Below are 20,617 nucleotides of genomic sequence, written 5' to 3' on the forward strand. Positions count from 1 at the left end.
TTCTCTGAAAACCTAATCAGAAGCGGTCCCAGACTCTTCCAAGCCCCCACCCTCCTCTCCCTGTCTTTCTAAATTTCACTTGTCACTGTTGAAATTACAGCCCTTATTTAGTAGCTTAATTGTTCTTCGCCTTTTCAACCACTGCGGTCCAATGGTGGGGAATTTATTTTGTTCAATGTTGTATCCCTAGTACCGTGAACAGGAGGCATTTACAAACATTAGATGAAGGAGTGAATGGATAAGTAAGTAAATAAGTGAAAAGGCACACTGTTCCCTTACTTTCAACTAATGTGCTTTCCCTGGGTTAAGTGGTTTGGGAAGAATGGGTGTCAAGGAAACAGTATTATCAGAACTGCTGCAGGATGATAGAGATCATGCTGTGTCATTCCCGCTCTATCACCAAGGCCTAGCGCAGTCTCACTTTGAGTGGATGGAATGATGAAAGAAAGGTGAAAAGACTTGGGATAACAGGGACAAAAGTGGTAACACAGAGGTGAAAACCTGTGGGGTCTGAGATGACTTGGAGAGACTTGCAAAGGTTGTAACTTGTTTGCTGTTTTTTTAGACACAATTTAATACATGTCATAATGCACATCTTGCTTGATATGCATGAAACATCTGCACCTGTGAACTTCCGTGGTCATAACCCTTGTTGAAGCGTTTCTGAGCAGGGGCACGTCATAAAAGAACAGGCTATTTCATCATAAAAGAACGGACTATTTTGGAAATATTCCTAAAGGTTATTCTCCTGGTGTTAGAATCGTAGAATGTTAGGTAGTGATCACTGGGAAGAGAAGAGTGCAATGTGCAATGTTGTGGTTTTGCAGATAGGAATGAAGTCTACAGGCCATCGGGCACAGCGAATATATCCTGGTAATGTCCTCATGGATTTGCAAATAGAAGGCAGTCTTGAACACATTCCAGGAGGTACCTGTTGTGTAAAGCCTTAGATATTTGTTGAAGGTGAAGAAACCTTTCGTTATGGGGTTTACTGCCCACTAGTCTCATTTCTGAGTTCTGATAATTTTCAAGTGGTGCCTCAATTCTATTTATTTCGAGTGTTCATTTCATTCAAACTCTGCCTGACCTCTCGAAGTCTTTGTTCTCAAGAGCATCTGCAGTTTTCTCTGTCAATGTAACTTGGAGAAGTTTGGGACCCAAGAGTCAAAAATAACCACTGCTTTAATAACCACCGATCTATCAAATGAAAGCGGAGCTGTGGGTGGGTTTCTAGGTTGAGAGAAGGCTGTGACCAAGAGAATCGGTCATCACCATTGTCTGCTTCTTGTGTCAAGAAAGAGCCAGAAAAAAGAGTGAACTCCTCTATCCCTCTGCTCCCTGTATTCCTTCTTAGGAAGTGGTCTGGGTTCCTGTAGGAAGGTACTTAAGGCATATATATAAACTACAAAGAAATGAAAAGTCAAGCTACTTTTGGGGTCAGAGGAGAGAGCGGGTGGGCATCCAAGTGAAAGGCATTGACCTGAGAAGCTTTAGGTCCTAGCTTTTAAAGAAATCTGCATTTATTGAGCACCTACTATGCGCCACAATTTGGGTTTAATCCTCACCTCAGTCCTTTGGGACAGATATCATTTTCCTTATTTTACAGCAGGGACTGTAAAACCCTTCTCTTTTTCATCATTCCATCAGCCTGCTCTGGCACTGACTCACCACTTGGGTTCTTTACCCGCAAAGTGAGTGATGAGGCCCCTCTTTGCCCTCCTGTACAGACCCAATCTCTGATGTCTGGACTCCATGACAGAGCAAAGTGGGCAACATCTCTGGTCTTTGAAGCAGTTCCCTTCCTCCCACGCTGTCTCTCCAAGGGCCCCTTCCATGGCAGCGTGGTGTGAGCTGGAACATCGCAGCTGTACGTTCTCTTAAACGCATCCACCGCAGGACGGTTTTAGGAAGTTGCATAAGCCAGTGGTTGTGTGCTTATAACCACAATCCCCAGGCAGCCCCCGCCAAGTTTAAAAGTACAAGTTAAGGCTTGGAGAAGAATCCCTGTGGCCTCCACAAATAGATGGGGAGCAATTGCCTGTCATTTGAAGGTGCCGCTCACACATTCCAAGGCCGGAGCCCACATTCCTCCTCTGGGAATTGCATTTTGGCTGGCTTTCAGATTTAGTGAAAGAGTTACTTGTTTCTGAGAAGAAATAGGGTGGGAATTCACTAGGCTTCCCTGTCTTTCCAAAGGCCCAGTCAGAGCCAGCTGCCAGTCAGAAACGAGCAAGGAGAACTAAAAGAGGGGAATGGGTGCCATTCATTGGACAGCAGCTCAGAGAGGCACAGTGCCTTGCTCAGGGTCACAGACCTATGAGCAGAATCCAGGGCTCCTGCCTCCCATTCCAGGGGTCTTTCTTCTATCCCTTGCTGCCTTTCAGTTATTGTAGCCATTTTAGCATGGCGTTAACTCGAGTCCGTGCTTTAACACCTGACCATTCTCCTAAGTCGCAGGCCCCCATTGCTATAGAAATTTCATACAGATGGCTGTATGGTCGACCAGCACCTCAAAATTATTATTCATAGTCTCTCTCCTCAACTTTGTTACTCTCCTTTCTGTTCTCCATTTTTCTTAATGGTCCTTCCTGGCCATCCTGCCTTGAAACTCCAGTCGACTTTGACACACGGCTTTCCAATCTCCTCCTCTTGCTTAGTTGATTCCAGCTTTCCTCTGCAGTGCACCATGCCATTTCTAATCCATATTCCTGCTGTCACACTGGACCGTGGCAATCACCTATTCTTTTTCCTTTTTATAATTTTCTTTATTAAATCCTTTTTCAAAGTTGTAAAATGGCATATGCATTGCGCAACTAGTGAGATAATGTAAATAAATAAATAGAGGAGAAAGAGAAGAGAAAAAAGTTCAGTTCTTCAGACCTCCACCCTCTGCATCCCTTCCTCCTGTCATACCCAGTGTTAATAATTTGGTGTACATCCTTCCTGACCTTTCTCTTGCTCACACAAAAGCATATAAACATATTTACCTATAATATTTTTTGATTGCTTTTCCAAGAATAGAATCGTATTTTGCACATTGGTCTGCAACTTACTTATTTTAGATATTTCTTCAGCTCAAGATACAGATTTAACCTGTTGAAAAAGTAGCTGCATAATAATCTATAGTGTGGCTGTATTACAATTTATTAAATCGTGCCCCATTGTTGGATGTGCAGGGACTGGGCTGGATATTTTCTGTTTGCCTCTCCAGATACCCTCTCCACCTTTTCCTGCCTTGCTCCATGCCCTGGACCTGTCTGGTCTGCCTCTATAAGTCCTTTGCCCTTGGGCTTCTGGTTGGATTCAGTTCATATGGTACCACAAGGAGCCTGGAGTGAGGGTGAACAATGAAGTCAGGGTATTTTTTCCCTGATTCCTTCCTGCTGGGTCACTGTAGACTGGCTGCCTGCCTCTACTGAAGGTCACGGCTCCTGTCAGCTGCCCTCTTCAGCTCCGGTAACCACTCCCTGCCCTTGCCTCCATCAGACCTGGGGACGGTGATGGCTCCCTGCTGTTGGTAGGCCCTGGATACTGCACATCCATTTAATTTCCCTAAACTCGGCCGGCACGTGGTTGAATCGCCCCTTTGTTAAACTCTCTCTAGTAATCCAGTTTGAGTATTCCATCTGTTTCTTGGCATCTGAGGGACAAAGGTAGTTTCTTTTCCTTTTCTCTTTTTTCCTCCCTGCCGCTTGCTGTTACTTTAAACTAGTTTCTTCCTTGCTCTCCAGCATGGCCATTCTGTCAGCTTAATTTTTTTTCTTTTCCCTGAGATTGTATTTCACTTATTTTCTCAAAGTCCTTTCAGAGCTGTCCAGGACCCCACAGAGTAAAGGTCAAACTCTCTAGCCAGCTATCGTTCACATCCCCCCATACCAGGATGCCAAGCGTCAGGGACCCCCGTGCAGCTCCACAATTTCCCAGTGAAATGCATTTTTGTATTGGGACAATTGGTTCTCTCAGTGACTGGTTATATGATGTTGGACCATAAGCCAACCTCCCTCAGCTTCCGTGTCTTCATCAACTCAACAGATATAATAGTAGCATATAATTCATAGCATTTTGTTGAGAATTAATTGAAAGAAAAGTACATAAGCTTCTAAGAGTTACTGGCACATAAGAAGTTCTCAGTAAGTGCTACTTATGAATTATTGTCCCTCATTCTGACCAGAGTTGCCTTTGGCCATACCTGTATGTCCGGATCAAGCATTTCCCAAGACCTGCTTTGACAAGGCCTTTGGGAACTGTTCTTTGATTTCTACCAGACAGGATTTCTCTCCCTTTCTCGCGCTCTCTCTTAATTAATTAATAGGCTTTGCTTTTTAAAGCAGTTTTAGTTTTACAGAAAAATTGAGCAAAAAATATGGAGAGCTCCCATATACTCTGTCTCATTTACCCTGCCCCATAGCTTCTCCTATTATTAACATATGGTGTTGGTGTGGGACATTTGTTTCAACTAAAGAACCAGTATTGATATGTTATTAACAAAAACCTGTAGTGTACATTAAGCTTAACTTTTGGACAGGTCTATGGGTTTTGACAAATGCACAGTGTCATGTGTCCGCCATTAATGTAGCTTCTGGAATAGTTTTACTGCCCTGAAGAATCCTCAGTGTTCTGTCTGTTCACCTATTCAGTCCGCCTCCCTCACTCCTCACCTCCCCAAACCACTGGCAACCACTCATCCTTTTACTGTCTCTATAGATTTACCCTTTCTTTCTTTACTTCACATTATTATTTATGTTCATGGCTTATTTTTCCTACTGTTTCATCTTTGCCTCTCCGTACACCTAACATACAACTCACAGCTGGTAGTCACACAGGGTATGTTTCAGGCATGAATTATTGAACTCGTTTATCCCTTGAATCAACGCTGGGGTTGAAATTTCAGGCACTCCTTCCTTATGAAGTCGGCATTTGGCTTTTGCACAGGCTGTTGGGCTAATGGACGCGGGACCCTGTCAGAACAAAGCTGGATCCCAGTTTTCTAGCCTGTGTATATACAGAGAGCTTTCGCCCATAGCACGTGGATTTGAGGCCTAAAAGAACAATGGAAAGCAAGCAAACAAAACACCCAAATAAGTAATAAACAAAACACAAAACTATCCTATACATCCAGACCAAAGATGGCCAAAAGTTAGTTCTCTGAAGCAGTGACTTCTCTTTAGTCTGTGTTCTACTTTACACTCTTGGCCCTGAGCAACAGGTTGCTCAGGCATTTTATATATAACAGTATTGGCTACCTTACATGTGTACTGCAATTTGGATTTGCCTTTAATTGTGCATCTCTATAATAAGAACACAGTCGTAACTTGTAATGCCTACCTCTTATGGAGCCTTTCTAAGTGTCTGACCCCGCATCATGACACTTAATTCTCATGACAGTCCTGTGATGTAGCATTATTATCTGTACTTTACAGATGCATAAATGGGCCTTTTTAGAGGGCTGCACCTTCACTCAGCTGAGGAAGCTGAGGCCCAAAGATGGATGAAGTCACTTGCCTATAGTCGCACAATAAGAGAGTAGCAGAGATGCAAATGCAGCTGTGGTTTCCGTTCTCCACTGGTCGCTCCCTAAATTCTGAATGGCTCTGCAAACGTCTATTAGGGCTGGTTTCCATCCAAGGCAGCAACTTTTCCATTTTTCCCTCCCAAAAGCCCAGCTAAGGATGTACCACATTTCTTCTTTCATCCAGATCTGGCACATCCTATTTTCCGATAAGGCATGTTTGTTCCCACACTAGACCCTGCCTCCTTTCTACATCCCTCCTTGCCTTCTCACCCAGTGATCCTTCAACATCCCCAGCAATCTCCTCCCTTGGCTGTGCTGCCCAGTACCTGTGAGGTCCCTGCCTCTCTGCTTTGGGCTCTGCTCTTGCTTCTGACAGACCCATGTCCATCCATGTTGGCCCATGTTGGCGCATGTTGGTCCATGTTTCAAGAGCAGATATAGTATTCCTGGTATTACATTAGGTCATTTAGGTGATTCTGGAAGAGGGCATTAAATAACATTGAATCACGTAGGGAGAAATTTTGTCCCCCTTCTAATTCTTTTTCAAATCTTCTGAGTAGATCAAGGAAAATGTTTCAGTGTAGTGTTAGTCTGTTTTGAACACTTACATGACATTTGGTAATCTTCCCCTTTAACCAAGGGAGCAGTCTGAGCTCATCCTTTAGAACCCTTTGGAAGGCAGCAGAATATAGCCAAAATGTAGCGATGTTTTTCTCATATTCATTCCTAGGTTTACTGTCTATTTTTGGTAAGTGATACTGGCTTAGAATTTATGGAAGTAAGACAATGTTTACTTTTAAAATACATTTATTTAAGGATAATAGTAAGTAATAACAGTACAGCTTGTACCAGGATACGTCCAATATTGTGAAAGTAGTGCATGGGTGACTGAGGTTTGGGCTTCTCAGAGCCACTTGACCTTTCTGCTTGAGAATGGAATGGCTTCGTGCAACACTGGGTTGTTCCTCTGCTCTCCACGCTCTTGGTCCTGGGCTGGTTATCCACTTGTGCTTATCTGTGTCTGGAAGCCTGTTGAAGATCGAGAGACCATTATCAGGGGGCTAGGATTAAGATGCCATCCACAGTTCATTCCCCTGCTCCATTCTGACCCAGGGCAGGCCACATAACTTGTCTGGCCCTTTGATAATTACATCTTTAAAATGGTTAACATGAAGTTCTGGAGAGGAAAGAATGCACAAAGCTGGCTTTGATATCTGGTTCAGAAGACCGAGCAGCCACCCTACCCTGGTTAACACAGCCCTTGGCTGCTGCCTCTGCCTTGCTGCTCTTCCTACCTTGTGTACTGTCCCTCCAGGGCCAAACCAAACTTAATAAAGAAAGTGAAAACAGTGCTTCCCATTTGTTATGAATTCTGCTGAGTGGGCTGTGTTTTGAAGGGAGTGCCCAGGTTAACCTCCATCCAGCACACTTGGTCCTAAGTATGTTTGGATGATGAGAGAAAGGAGGAATGTTTTTGAGACTCATCTGTAGCAGTTCAGAGGTGTGGAGTAGCCCACCCTGTAAAACTATGCCCAATTTCAATAAAGACTCAGAGCCAAGAAACTGCCTTGCTCTTCAAGTTGTCTGTTTTTTCCTGGACCTTTCTCTTTCTCTCTGTCTCAATGGGATATTTGTCATTGAGGGTCCTAGAAACAGATCCATGCATTGGGCAGGGAGAGTGGGTTTGGGGGCAGGTTTAAGACCTCACCACCCACTCTCCATTCCTGCTGGAAGAGAGCAAATAGATTGTTATCTCCTCAAGGAGGCTTATTTCCAGAGGCAGAATGACCTGGAGGGGCCATGGGAACTTGCCCCGTGGGGGTGGGTTTAAAAGGAGAAGTCTTGGCTGACCTTGGCTGCTGGTGGCAGGATCTGAGAACAGTTGCTGAGGGTTGGCTGGGGACTGGCGTCTCTGGAATTCCCTTTATGGCAAAGTCTATTATATTTTGATTACCAGAGTGTTAGTTCAGTTCTTCTTGAGTTATTTGTGAGAGGAGAGTTTTACAGTGACCAGTTATAATTGTAAGAAGTAATAATAATGGTGGTCACTCACATGTATTAAGCATTTAGAGGGTGCCGAGCAGAGTTCAGCCCTTTACATATAGTGTCTCCCAGAATCCTAACCAGCACCCTAAGAGAAAGCTTTCATTGTCCCCATTTCACAGGTGAAGTAGCTGAAGCCCAGACACGGGAAGTCACTTGTCCAAACACAGCTAGTTTAATGCTAGAATTCAAACTCACGTCTGCGTGGCTCACTCAAGGGTGGATGTTTAAGAGCAGAGCCAGGATGACAACTCTGGTCTCCTTAGAGCCTAGTCTGTTCCTTTCTCTGAATACCATGTTGAGTCAACTGGGCTATCTTAGAAAGCCTTTTCTCCCTCTTTTTTAAATGATGCTGCTTTGGGGAAGAAAAACAAGATTTTATCCATGTTGTCTGTCCATCCTGATGTATTCTTAAGAGTGGGAGTGTTTTTAGGAAGTCAAATCTAATTACCCAGATGGGAATTTATTTTAAATAACCACCTGCGCCTTCATCTGGACTTTTACAAGGATCTTGAGTCCCCACTGAGGGTCTGTGCTTTGTGATTTGAACATAGGTAACAAAATATTTGATTTTGGAAGATTCATTCTCCATTTTACATCCTCCTTTTCTCTTCCTAGGATTATAGTTTTTATTCTGAGCTGCTGGAATGTCTGCAGAGTATAGAACAGATGTGTCTTAAGTCCTGTTCTCAGGCTGACTTTGTTGACTGGGAAGAAATCCACGGACAGCTCTGGGTTCTCTGGGAGGCACATTCTCATTAGCTCAGAGAGACGGAGGAGGTAATTTAAGTTCTTTAAATTGAAGACTAGATGAGGAAAACGAAAATGGAAACCAACATCTCCAACAGGCTTGAGTTTAAGATTCTGTTCCTTCATTCTCTAGTCTAGTTTGAATCACATGTATTCTTTTTTTTCTCTCCAATCTTTTTTTTTTTCCTCCTTCTTCTTCTCCCCCCAGTACACAGTTGTATATTTTAGTTGTGAGCACCTCTGGTTGTGCTATGTGGGACGCCGCCTCAGTGTGGCTTGATGAGCAGTGCCATGTCTGTGCCCAGGATCCGAACTGGCGAAAGCTTGGGCAGCCGAAGCGGAGCGCGCGTATTTAACCACTCGACCACGGGGCCGGCCCTGGCATTCATTCTTAACAGCATCCCTTGTTACAGAGTTTATTTCCTCCTTCCTCCCTCCCTTTCCTCACTCCTTTCCTTTCTTCTTTTCTTTGCTTCTCTCTCTGTTTCCCTTCTCTCCCTTTTTTCTCATAAATACCTAATTTTTTATAGCTGATTTTTCTAATTATTATCATACCCTAGTGAAAGGAAAAAGGTTGGACTTTATCAGACTTCAAGGGCCTGTGTTATCCTGGATTGTAAGTTAAATCCCTTTATAAGCTGCATGAACACATTCTGGTTGTAAGCGGCAGCTTTAGTGCACTGATTTTATAAATAGTAGCTCAAAAGTTACTGGATTCCTAAGTTACCTACTGCAGAGAACCGATCAGCAGTTTCAGCACCGGGACAGTCAAATTCAGTATCAAACAGAAAAGAGAGCCCTGTCAGAAAGAGCCACTTGTTATAAGGTTTAAGGACCATTGATACAGTGGCCTCAGATGGAAATCAATCCAATGCTAAGAGGTAGGAGACCTGGATTTGCTTCCAACTGGAACTAGTCAACGCTGTCACTTGGAGAAAGTCACTTCCCTCTCTGTGTATATCTCCCCATGTAGGAAATGGGAACAATAGTCCCTCTCCAATATATTTCTTAACTTAAGGCTTTTAAAAAAGTTTAAAGTACGGTAAATAATATGAATGGAATCAATATAACTAATATTTAGAGGTGTTTACTGCAAGCTAGATTTTTATATATATTTATGTGTACATACATACATACACACATACTTTCCCCCCCTTGTTTATTCCTGGCAGCCATCCTGTGAGGTGAGCTAGGTATTATTATCCACTCTGAGTAAATAAAAAAATTGAGGTTCTGAGAGGTTAAGTCCTAACTCAAGGTCACACACCTAGTTAAGTGGTCTGCCTGATTCTCCGAGTAGTGGGAGAACCCAGCTGAACCCAGCATTGCCTGCTGGTATGCCTGGTACCCTCTGGGCTGCAAGACTTTGCCACACCCAGCCCTGGGCGGCTGTGCAGGGTCTAAGGCAGCCAAAGTCCTCAGCTGGTTGCTTCAGGCTTGGAATAGCTTCATTTGGGGTTCCAGAACCCTCCAGATTACCCCAGTGTGCGCTAGAAATACATCATTCTTTATATATATCATTACATGAGAAACATTGGTAGGCTCCAAACTAGACCATTCTACCTTCTTGGGCCTTAGCTCATGGATGCTTGACAGCCTCAGCTGCCAGGAACAGAAAATGGAGCGTCCCACAAAGCCCCCTTCACCAGTCCTTTCTAACGTCATTGAGGATGACCTTTATTTATTTATTTATTATTGCAGTAACATTGGTTTATAACGTTATATAAATTTCAAGGGTACGTTGTAATATATTTTGAATTCTGTGTAGATTACATCATGTTCACCACCCAAAGACTAATTACAATCCATCAGCACACACATGTTCCTAATTACCCATTTCGCCCTCCTCCTTCCCCCCGTTCCCCTTTGGTAACCACTAATCCAATCTCTGTTGCTATGTGTTTGTCGTTTTTATCTTCTACTTATGAGTGAGATCATATGGTATTTGACTTTCTCCCTCTCACTTATTTCTCTTAGCATAATACCCTCAAGATCCATCCATATTGTCACAAATGGTTGGATTTCATAATTTCTTATGGCTGAGTAGTATTCCATTGTGTATATATACCACATCTTCTTTATCTATTCATCCCTTGATGGGTGCCTAGGTTGCTTCCAAGTCTTGGCTATTGTGAAGAATGCTGCGATGAACGTGGGGGTGCATGTGTCTTTATGTATTTGTGTTTTCAAGTTCTTTGGATAAATACTCAACAGTGGAATACCTGGATCATATGGTAGATCTATTCTAAATTTTCTGAGGATACTCCATACTGTTTTCCATAGTGGCTGCGCCAGTTTGCACTCCCACCAGCAGTGTATGAGGGTTCCCTTCTCTCCACAGTGAGGATGACTTTTAATCATAGCTGTCAGATTTGTTTGCCTTGTTGGGTTTTGACCCTAGCGTGTCTTACTCTATAAGGCTGGTCCTTATTCACAGACAAGGATGTTTTGTAACCTGGAACCAGTGAGGTTTGGTTTTATAGGGCCTGGGAGGGGTCAGAAGTTACATCATTTTCAATGCCAAGCCCAAGACTTACCTTTCAGACTCTTCTGTGTCTGATGGCAGTTTGCCTAGCCTGCCCTTTGTAGTGGGTCCCACATGCATGGGAAGAGTTCAAATTAATAAAGCAATTTTATTAACCACTTTAATAAAAGTTAGGAGGATAAGCTGAGGACCCCCAAGGGCAGCATTTGTTTGAGCTCTCTGAGTTAAGGTTTGGATATCTCTGACAAATAATAATATTAATACCATAGACCATAGAGCAGAGGTCTTATTACTCCCATTTCTGAAGGCTACGCCAGGCCTATAATTCATCTTTGCACTCTGGACTCTTGATTATTGAACCAGAGAAGATTTGTTTAATCAGCATTTGAAGAGTTTCCAATGATGCCATCTCAATGATGTTAATTCCACTTGGATCACCTCTTACTATCCCCCTGATGTACATGGGGCCTGAGATAGCTTTTGCCCCTTTGCTGACATTTGATGCTTGTTGAAAGAAGTGATGATCATTCCAGTGGCTCAGGTTTGGGTGTCCCTAGGCAGGAGGATGGTCATATTTCATAGCTGGACTCAGTTCAGGCAGCCACTGGCTCCTTTCCAAAAACTAGCATACTTCAGCTCTTTGCTGGAAAGATAAAGAACATCAGAAAAGCACTGAGCTATGAGAGGGAACTCTTATAGTTACCAAGATTATTGTATTATGAAGCTCCTGCTGGAGATGCTTCTGTTGCCTTCCCAGACACATAGAAGTGTGCCTGGGGCAGTGGTTCCAGATGCTGGTCTGTGACTTGGTGCTGGGCTGGCTGATGGCTGTATAAGAGCCACTGATGGAGCTTATAAAATACAGATTTAGTGGCCTAGGGCAGGGCCAGGGAATCTGTATTTTTCTAATGTGCACCCTAGTTTGGGAAGCACAGTCCTAGGACTGCCTCCTATAATTTTGCAATTACTGTTAAAACAGTAGATTACAATAACCTTCAATTAAAAACATTTTTTTCCTTAAAAGTCCCATTTTCTGGCCACTTCACATAATTTTCTGACTCAGATGGCCTTTCCATCATACTAATATAATACACCCTCCTGTGTCCCACCCTTCACCCATTCATTTGACCAATATTTAACAGCTGTCTAGAATGGGCTCCAGGAACTAACGTAAAAAGATCAAAAGACACATGGTTCCAAGACTAAAGGAGTCTTTGTTCTAGTCAGGAGACAATTGTACAATAAACCAGCTATTATAGATCATTATAATTGTTTGAACTAAATTGCAATGGGGGCAGGTGAAATTTTCTGGAAAGTCAGGTAACGTCTTCATGGAGAAACCCTTTGACTGGAGGCCTGACAAAGGAGAAGAAGGTTGTCGGATGCCAGGTGCACATAAGAGGAGGCAGAGAGAACATCTTTGCAGCGGCTTAGTGGCCAGAGAGCCTGATAGGTGAGAAGAACTACATATTTCTTAGTTTTGCCACTGTATAAAATATGAGCTAATATATGATAGAAATGGCGGTGAGGGGGACGTACAGACAGAGGCCAGACCGCAAGGGGCTTGTAGATCACGTGTGGTGGGAGTTTGTATTTGACTTCATTAGCGCATCTTGCTTGCCACATAGATAGGTTTTTTCTAAATGCCACATTGATGTGTATCTTTTTAAAATCCTCTCCCCTGACAATATGGCATGATGAAATTTCTTATTCTCACGCAATACCTTGGAAGCAGGAGAAACTAAGTGGTAATTTGCTAGATCCCACGTGGAACCGTAGGCTCAATTCTCATTTTCGGGTGCTGTTCACACTCTCTTCTTTCTTTTCTTTTCTTTTCTTGTTTTTAAAGATTGGCCCTGAGCTAACATCTGTTTCCAATCTTTTTTTTTTCTTCTTCTCCCCAAAGTCCCCCAGTATGTAGTTGTATGTTCTAGTTGTGGGTCCTTCTAGTTCTGCTGTGTGGGACGCTACCTCAGCATGGTTTGATGAGTGGTACTAGGCCTGAGCCCAGGATCCGAACCAGCGAACCCCTGGGCCACCGAAGCGGAGCATGTGAACTTAACCATTCGACCACGGGGCCGGCTCCTACATGCTCTCTTATTTCTGAAGCCAGAAGTCAGCCTGTTTGTGGGGCTTCCTTCCCCATAAAACCTGTATCCTCTTGAAAGCCAGTGCTACACCCCAACCTCATCTCATGCCACTTCTCTCCTTGATCCCTAAGCTCCCTCCACACTGATCTTTTTCCAATTTTCAAAGAAGCAAAACTTATTTCTACCTCAGTGCTTCTGTACACGCTATTCCTTCTGCCCGCAGGCATCCATCCCCAGCCCCATCTAAATTAGATCTTCCCTGAAAAGACCTTTTCCAGCCTCTATTTAAACAAGCCCTACTACCCTCTATTTTGTGACACATAATACAATTTCATATTGTTTTATTTGTTTTGTTGACTTTCTTTCTTTATTGTCAGACTTCCCCTATAAGTTCCATAAATGCAATGACCCCATGTGACTCATTCACAACTGTACCCTCCCTACCTGTTTAGTAGTAAATATTAAATAATTATTTGCTGAATGGGAGGGTAGATGAATGATGGATGGATGGATGGATAGCTGGATGGGTGGATAGATGGATGGGTAGATGGATGGATAGATGGAGTTGAAGTCTGTAAGTTGAATTCTAAACAAACTCCAGCCCACCATTCTTTTTTCATGCTGTGGTTCTACTCATCCAGGCTCCTGAGAATTCTGATCTCCCTCATGACCCCAACAAAGCTGCACCCGTCCCGCATGCTGCAGCCTAAGCTTCATTCATTTAATGAAATCTGTGATCTCTAAAGCTGACACTGATTTGTTCCTCTTCTGACTTATGTATAAAATATATGTTTATATTTTATCAATAACCTTGGAGTATATGTGTGTTGTTTCCAGTTGGATTATTTATCCAAACGTCATCTAAGTTAAAATTTTTAAAAAGACTTTTCTCATAAGAAGAGCAATTTTTTATAACAAAAACAATAAAGAAATACATTTCAGAAAATGTGAGAAATATTGAGTATAATGAAGCAAATATGAATCCTGCATAGTTTCTCCGTAGATATTTTGTCTTTTTTTCATTAAGTGGTTTTCTTATACATTCCACAACTTTGTATACATGTAAAAGTATCCTGAATTTTAAACAAAACATGACCCCCATCTCATTATAAAGACTTTTTTTTTTTTGGTGAGGAAGATTGGCACTGAGCTAACATCTGTTGCCAATCTTCTTCTTTTTGCTTGAGGAAGATTGTCACTGAGCTAACATCCATGCTACTCTTCCTCCATTTTGTATGTGGGACACTGCCACAGCATGGCTTCATGTGTAGGTGTGTAGGTGAGCAATGTGTAGGTCTGCACCTGGAATGCTAACCCTGAATCCTGGGCCACTGAAGCAGGGTGTGTGAACTTAACCACTGTGCCACCAGGCCTGCCCCTTATTATAGAAACTTTTAAAGTCTATTTCATTATATGCCTGATCCTAAGTTCTATTTTTGAGAATCACGATTGAGTGCCAACAGAGTAGTAGACGGGTGCTAGGCACTGAGGTATGTGTTATCCCACTGAAAATATTTAGTGCTTACTGAACCAGAAAAGATTATATAAAGAATGTCTTTGCTCAAGTAGCTATGTTTCTGAGTGGCTATGATAGGTTGCAGAAGCAAGAGGTGAAACTCCAGAATAATTTGAATTAAGGGCAAACAAGAAAGGCTGGATCCGCAACAAATACACCCAGTTCAAATATTGAGTGCACTGAGCACGCAGATGTCTGGAGTAAAAGTGTTCCTACTAGACCTCTAGAACAATGAATTGAGAAAGCTTTGGCAGACTGCTCTTCTCTGAAATCCCAGCTGTGAGAATGACTCATGTTTTTCTTATTTTCTAGAGTGACCGTCTTCTTATCAAGGGAGGCAGAATTGTCAACGATGATCAGTCCTTTTATGCTGATATTTACATGGAAGATGGTTTAATAAAGTACGTATGTAGAGTGCTTCTCTCTATCTTTTTGCACTTTCTATCTTCATTAGAGGCTCAGAAAGAAGCTCGCTGCTTATCTGCTTCCTAGACTGTTGGTTCTCTGTGTTTTCTTTCTCCTTCTCCTTCAAAGTGAGTCTTTATTTTAGTCCTTTGGTGTGGATGGCCATAATCCCTTAAAAGTGGGAGCTAGGGACCAACCCATGGCATAGTGGCTAAGTCTGGTATGCTCTGCTTCAGCAGCCTGGGTTTGTGGGTTCAGATCTTAGGCATGGACCTACATCACTCATCAGCCGTGCTGTCGCAGCGACCCGCATGCAAAATAGAGGAAAACTGGTACAGATGTTAGCTCAGGGAAAGAAAGAGGAAAATGGGCAACAAATGTTAGCTCAGAGTGAATCTTCCTCACCAAAAAAAAAAAGAAGTAGGATCTAGTCTTAGTTCACTTGGATTACATGAATGAGGTGAAAAATCTGAATTCAATCAACTGAATGATGCTGAGGGCCCCTGTGAAAGCTGCACTGATGGACATTCCATGCATCTTGGAGAAGTGGAAGAGGTGACCATATCTTTAAGGTTACTGAAAAATCTGCACAAATTACAGTACCCTAAAAATAAAAGGCCTTGTGTAATAGTTACCAAAGGAGTTCAAATGAGGATAAGTGATTTAGAAGTGCACAGAAGGGAGAAATCCCTTCAGAGGAAGGTTTGGGGGTGGAGAGAGCATTTAAATTAAACCTTGACTTAGCTTGGCCTTAGATGAGGAGAAAACAGATAGAATATACATTTCAGGCAAGATTTCCAAATAGATGCCTAGGGATGTATAATTACTTTACAAAATGATATGCTGTTGGGGGCCTGTAGGCAGCACAACCAGGTAACCTTTATGTGCAGGTTCCTGACATAAGGACCTTTAAAAAAGGATTTGATCTACACATAGCCTTTAATCACGTAAAGCAAGGTATGCCCCATACTAATCAGGTATTGTCTAAGACAGGTTTATACAACCCATCCTATTAGCCATCTCTGGCTTTGTTCAGTTTTATTTTTATATTATTCAACTTCATTGGCTAGTTTGAGATTCTGGTGATAGGACATCTCTTACTTATCTTTGAAGACTTGCCTTAGATCTAACTTTGTGTAGGTAGACATTCCTTACCAGCCCCCAAATCTAGGCTAGCTTCCCCTCCTATGACCTTTCAAAACACCATGTGCTTTTATCAATCACAGCAATTCTGACACTGATAGGCCCCCTTGAGAGCAAGGACCATATCTTGTCCATCTCCATATCCCCAGCACTTAACCCAGTACTTAGTACAGAAGGACGTTGATAAGAGCTACCTTGCCCTGAGTATGTAGGAGGTACAAGGCACTGTGTTAAATGTTTTACATGCCTTATCTCCTTTAACCTGCCGGCCATCCTATGAAATAAGTACTGTTATTACCTTCTTCTCAGATAAGGAGAAAGAAGATCAGAGAAAGTAAATAACTTGCCAATATATTAGTCAAATACGTTGAATGAATGAATGAAAGAACAAATGCAAGAATGAAGATATTCGTGTTTACTTGCCTTGCCAATTTACATACATACTTTTTCATATTACAAGTCGGAAAAATGGAAACACTAGGCAAGCTAACCAATGTGAAACAATAATTTCTTCAAAATATAAGCCACAAGTGATTTTATATTTTTCCCTTGCTACGAAATTATTGTGTATAGTCGACTCTCTTCGGAGGTAGCGAGTTCCCTCATTTAGAGATTTTTAGAGATGGAAAAAAATTTAGTACTTAATGCTTCTCCCTCTTTTCAGAGCTCATGGCAGGCACACTAGTTGATCACAGAACTTTTTGCGGTTGAGCCTTAACTACAGGCTCAGGAACCATCTTCACACAGTGATTCAGGCATCTACTACCAGAGTTGAATATGTAAAATGAATTCTTTTTGCCATCTCTGTTGGAAGAGACTGGAAGCATGTTATAGAAAGAATTTAACCATCAGATGTGTGTGTTGGTGGTGGAGAGAGAGCGGATAAACACAATCCTCATCCAATCCTGAAATTTTATATATCTCCAAAAACATTCTTAACTCACAGAGCATAAAAACAGAGATAGTTTCCTCCAATTGTTACAGCGTTTTTTTGCCTGTCTGTGAGTATTTGTGGAGTGCCTGCTATGTGCAAGGCAGTAGTCTAGCCACTGGACACATGCTATGTCACATGCTTGGTAGATATTATTGGGACCCAAATTATCATGCTCTCTCCCCCCAGGGATCTTACAGCCTTTTAGGGGAACTGAGATATCTGTATATATGCAAAGGACATAATATTACCAGATAATATAAATATCAAGTATTAAATTAGTAGAAGACATGAGAAACAGGAAGGAGAGGCCTATATGGGATTAGAATGGTTGTTAATTATAATAGCTGATATTTGTTGAATTCTTATGTGCCTAACAGTGTTCTGTGAGCTTAACACATATTACCATTTAATCTACACAAGAAACCTATGGAGGAGGCATTTTTATTACATTTTACAGATGGAGGAATTGAAACATGGTGAGGTTAAGTAACTTGGCCAAAGTCATAAAGCTGGTAACTAGCAGAGCCAAGATAGTGAATCCACATAGCCCATATCCAGGGCAGAGCGACACTCGTCGTTGTTAGGCCTGGCTGTCAGTAGAAACTTGACCAAAGAGGGGAGATAGAAGGTGAGCCTTCAAAGATTAATGTGACCTTGATTGGTTCAGTGGAGAAAAAGGGGGAAGGCATTTCTGTTTCAGACTCGGTATTATATGAGTTGTCAAAATGGTGGGAACATAACATACATACACACACACAGACCAGGCAGTTCTTCATGCCAGTGGTTCTCAGTTTCCCTCACAGGAAAATCAGTGAAGGAGAAAGATGAGAGCACGGCTGGCCAGGATCTGGATGAGAGTGGAGTGACAATCCAGAGGCTGCATTTTTTCCACGGTGTGTTTTGAATTGTGGTGGCTCTGGAATGGCCCAGTGGTGCTGTGGTGAAATTGCCCTCTTGGAGATGTCAGGAATACTTGGCTTTAGTTGTAGAACTTGAATTTTGGCAGGCCAGTGTAGACTTCTTACTGCCCTAAGAGAGTGTCCTTCTTGGTTGGCTGTGAACAAAAGGAGAAAGTATTCATGCTACTGGCTGTGGGGTACTTGCATCCCCAAGGCAGGAGATGTGTGATGATCACCGAGAGGCTTATGAGTCATAGGTCTACCTGGAATTCACATTGGATAAGTTTAACTGGCCATTTAAACTGAGGATGTGAAATCAGATGTAAGCCAAGCAACATGGGATGGTCTGTGAGGTAACATTGTGCCAGGAGTAGTTGTATTTGTCGCTTGCTTTGTGTAGTGTGCCTCTGGGATACTCACCGCCTTTCTCCCTGCCTGAGTCCCCCCGCTCTTCCTCCCTGGGATGTTCTGAACCTTCCTCGGGGAAGCTGTGTCTGGAGGAGGTTGTCATAATCACCTTCCTTGGTTTGAAGCTTATACTGAGATGCTGACTGCACAAAAGCAGCTGGTGCCCAGGGCATCTGCATCTTTGACTTCCCTTTTGTGAGTCTGCCTTCAGCTGCGACTGACAGAGAAATTAATCAGGGAAGAGTGGAATTTCCAGTGAAGCCTGAGGTGTGAAATGACCCAGACAGATGCCTTTTGTTAGGACTACAGGTGAACCCACTTAGAGGATAGCTAAGCTCACACATCTGTTCTTTAAATGATTCACTACTTCCTCCAGTCTCTCCTAAAGATTCATTATTTTACACTCTTGATCCTTCTCCAAATGTTATTTCTCACCCTTAAATAAAGAACAAAATGAAAGGAATAACAGAAACGCTTACTTTTAAAAAAATATTTATTACACACCCTATATTCTAGACTCTGTCAAACCACTGGGGTTACAGTATTAAGCCAGATACATGGTCCTACCAAACAGCATATTGGATTGTTCTGTGTCTGTAAAAGTTTTCGCTATGTGTACTTATCTTTATTTGTTTCTAGATTGCTAAGCTTGTAAATCACTTGCAGAGACGACTTAGATAAATATAAGTTACAATGTTTAGAATCCTTATAATACTATGTTCTTCTTGGAAGTTGTTCTTTTAAATTGCCAGTTGTTTTGCTGTCTCACCAGGCAAATTGGAGACAATCTGATTGTCCCTGGAGGAGTGAAGACCGTCGAGGCCAATGGGAAGATGGTGATCCCTGGAGGCATCGATGTCCACACTCACTTCCAGATGCCATACAAGGGAATGACCACAGTGGATGACTTCTTCCAAGGGACAAAGGCTGCCTTAGCGGGGGGCACCACCATGATCAGTAAGTCCCCTGACTTTATACGCACATGTAAAGTGTGTAAGTGGTCCCTAGAAGCAAGTATTTAACTACTGTCTTAATCACAGTGCTCTCTGATGGTAACTTGTACACTTCCCTCAATTCAATTTATAGACTTTCTGCCTGATGGGACCTGAGAAAAGCAGGTTTAGTGAGGACATTGGCAGCTCCCTGTAACTTAACTGCAGAGAGGAGACGGATGAAGCTCATGACCATGAAAACAGCTGTCCTCTCTTGTCTGCCTTAGAGCAGGGGCTGGGTGTGCCATGGGTGGGGAGTCAGCAATTATCATCTCTGGGCCAGTCACTGGGGAAAGTGGACTTCAAAGTTGTAAATAGTGGGCACAAAGTTATTTCAGCACTTTCAGCTGGGGTCTGAGGCGGAAGCAGGCAGAGAGTACAGGCAGAATAGTGCAAATGAGGCTAAGAGCATCCCAGAGAGAATGGTAATGGAGACGTGCAGTTGTTGAGAAACTGGTAGACTGCAGTGGCATTTAGTGTTATCTGGTCTGCACTGTATTTTGACCAATTCCTATCTTTAAGATTAGGCAAGCTGTGGGGGTGGTTTCCCTTGTTTTGTTTTGTTTTTTTACTGGTAATTATTGCAATTCCAAAGAAACCTAGGGATTTGCATGCCACTGGATTACCGAATGGATAGCGTTCCAGGGCAATCCTTCCTGTCCCAAAGGAATCCTGACGAATTTGGTCCCATCCCAATAAAAATGTTCCCAAACTTGATCAGCAAGAGCCCTGTTTATGTTAACACCGTATGCATCCACCCAAGAACACAGAACAGCCTGAGCTGGAGAATTATTTACTGTCTTTTGCTTCTGTTTGATGGGAGCATTAGCAGGGTTCAGCTTCAGCTAGTTGGGTGTGGACGCCCAGGAAAATTGCATCAAGGCCATAAAAGGTGCAATTCAGGGAGAGCAAAGCTTTTCTCCAGCCGAAGGGAGGAAGCCAGCTGACTTCTCAGCAGCTGCTTGCCCACAAAGGCTCTGGTGTGGGTCCAAGCATCAGTAATGTAGCTCCATGCGTTTGTTTTCCGATAAGTGCACTTGGGCTGCCTGTGATAGAAGGCAGAGGAAATGACTGCTCTTGGCCTGGCTTTCTGCCGTCTGGGCAAGGATTTGGACCAGTTCAGCATCCTGGACATGTGTATTATGCTTGATCTCTGCCTTCGGGAAGGAGCAGGAGGAAAGTCACAGTTCGAGGTGACAAGAGAAAAAAGCGTACAAAGAACCATAAAAGTGTACATGTCCTTCGTAGATAATTTTAAAATCCTAGATATGCAAAAAGAAAAGAAAAACCCATAAATCCCACATCGCTGTTATATATAATTTGGCTATTTTTTTTCCTTGTTTAACAAAAACAGGATCATAATAGACATACTGTTTTAGCCTACCATTTTCACCAAATAATATGTCATGAATGTTTTCCCATTCATTTGTTTTTATTTTA

General features: G+C 42.6%; 1 protein-coding gene across 3 annotated transcripts in view; it reads left to right on the forward strand.

Annotated features, from left to right (window-relative positions):
• Positions 1-20,617, forward strand: part of DPYSL3 (dihydropyrimidinase like 3) — a 110,521-nt gene that overhangs the window by 62,328 nt on the left and 27,576 nt on the right. For all 3 annotated transcript variants that reach the window (XM_046667315.1, XM_046667316.1, XM_046667318.1), the window contains 2 exons: positions 14,709-14,797; positions 18,958-19,142. In XM_046667315.1, the coding sequence (XP_046523271.1) occupies positions 14,709-14,797; positions 18,958-19,142 (274 nt within the window). The remainder of the gene's footprint in view (positions 1-14,708; positions 14,798-18,957; positions 19,143-20,617) is intronic.

This window comes from Equus quagga, chromosome 7, assembly GCF_021613505.1.
Source record: "Equus quagga isolate Etosha38 chromosome 7, UCLA_HA_Equagga_1.0, whole genome shotgun sequence".
Classification (NCBI taxonomy): Eukaryota; Metazoa; Chordata; class Mammalia; order Perissodactyla; family Equidae; genus Equus; species Equus quagga.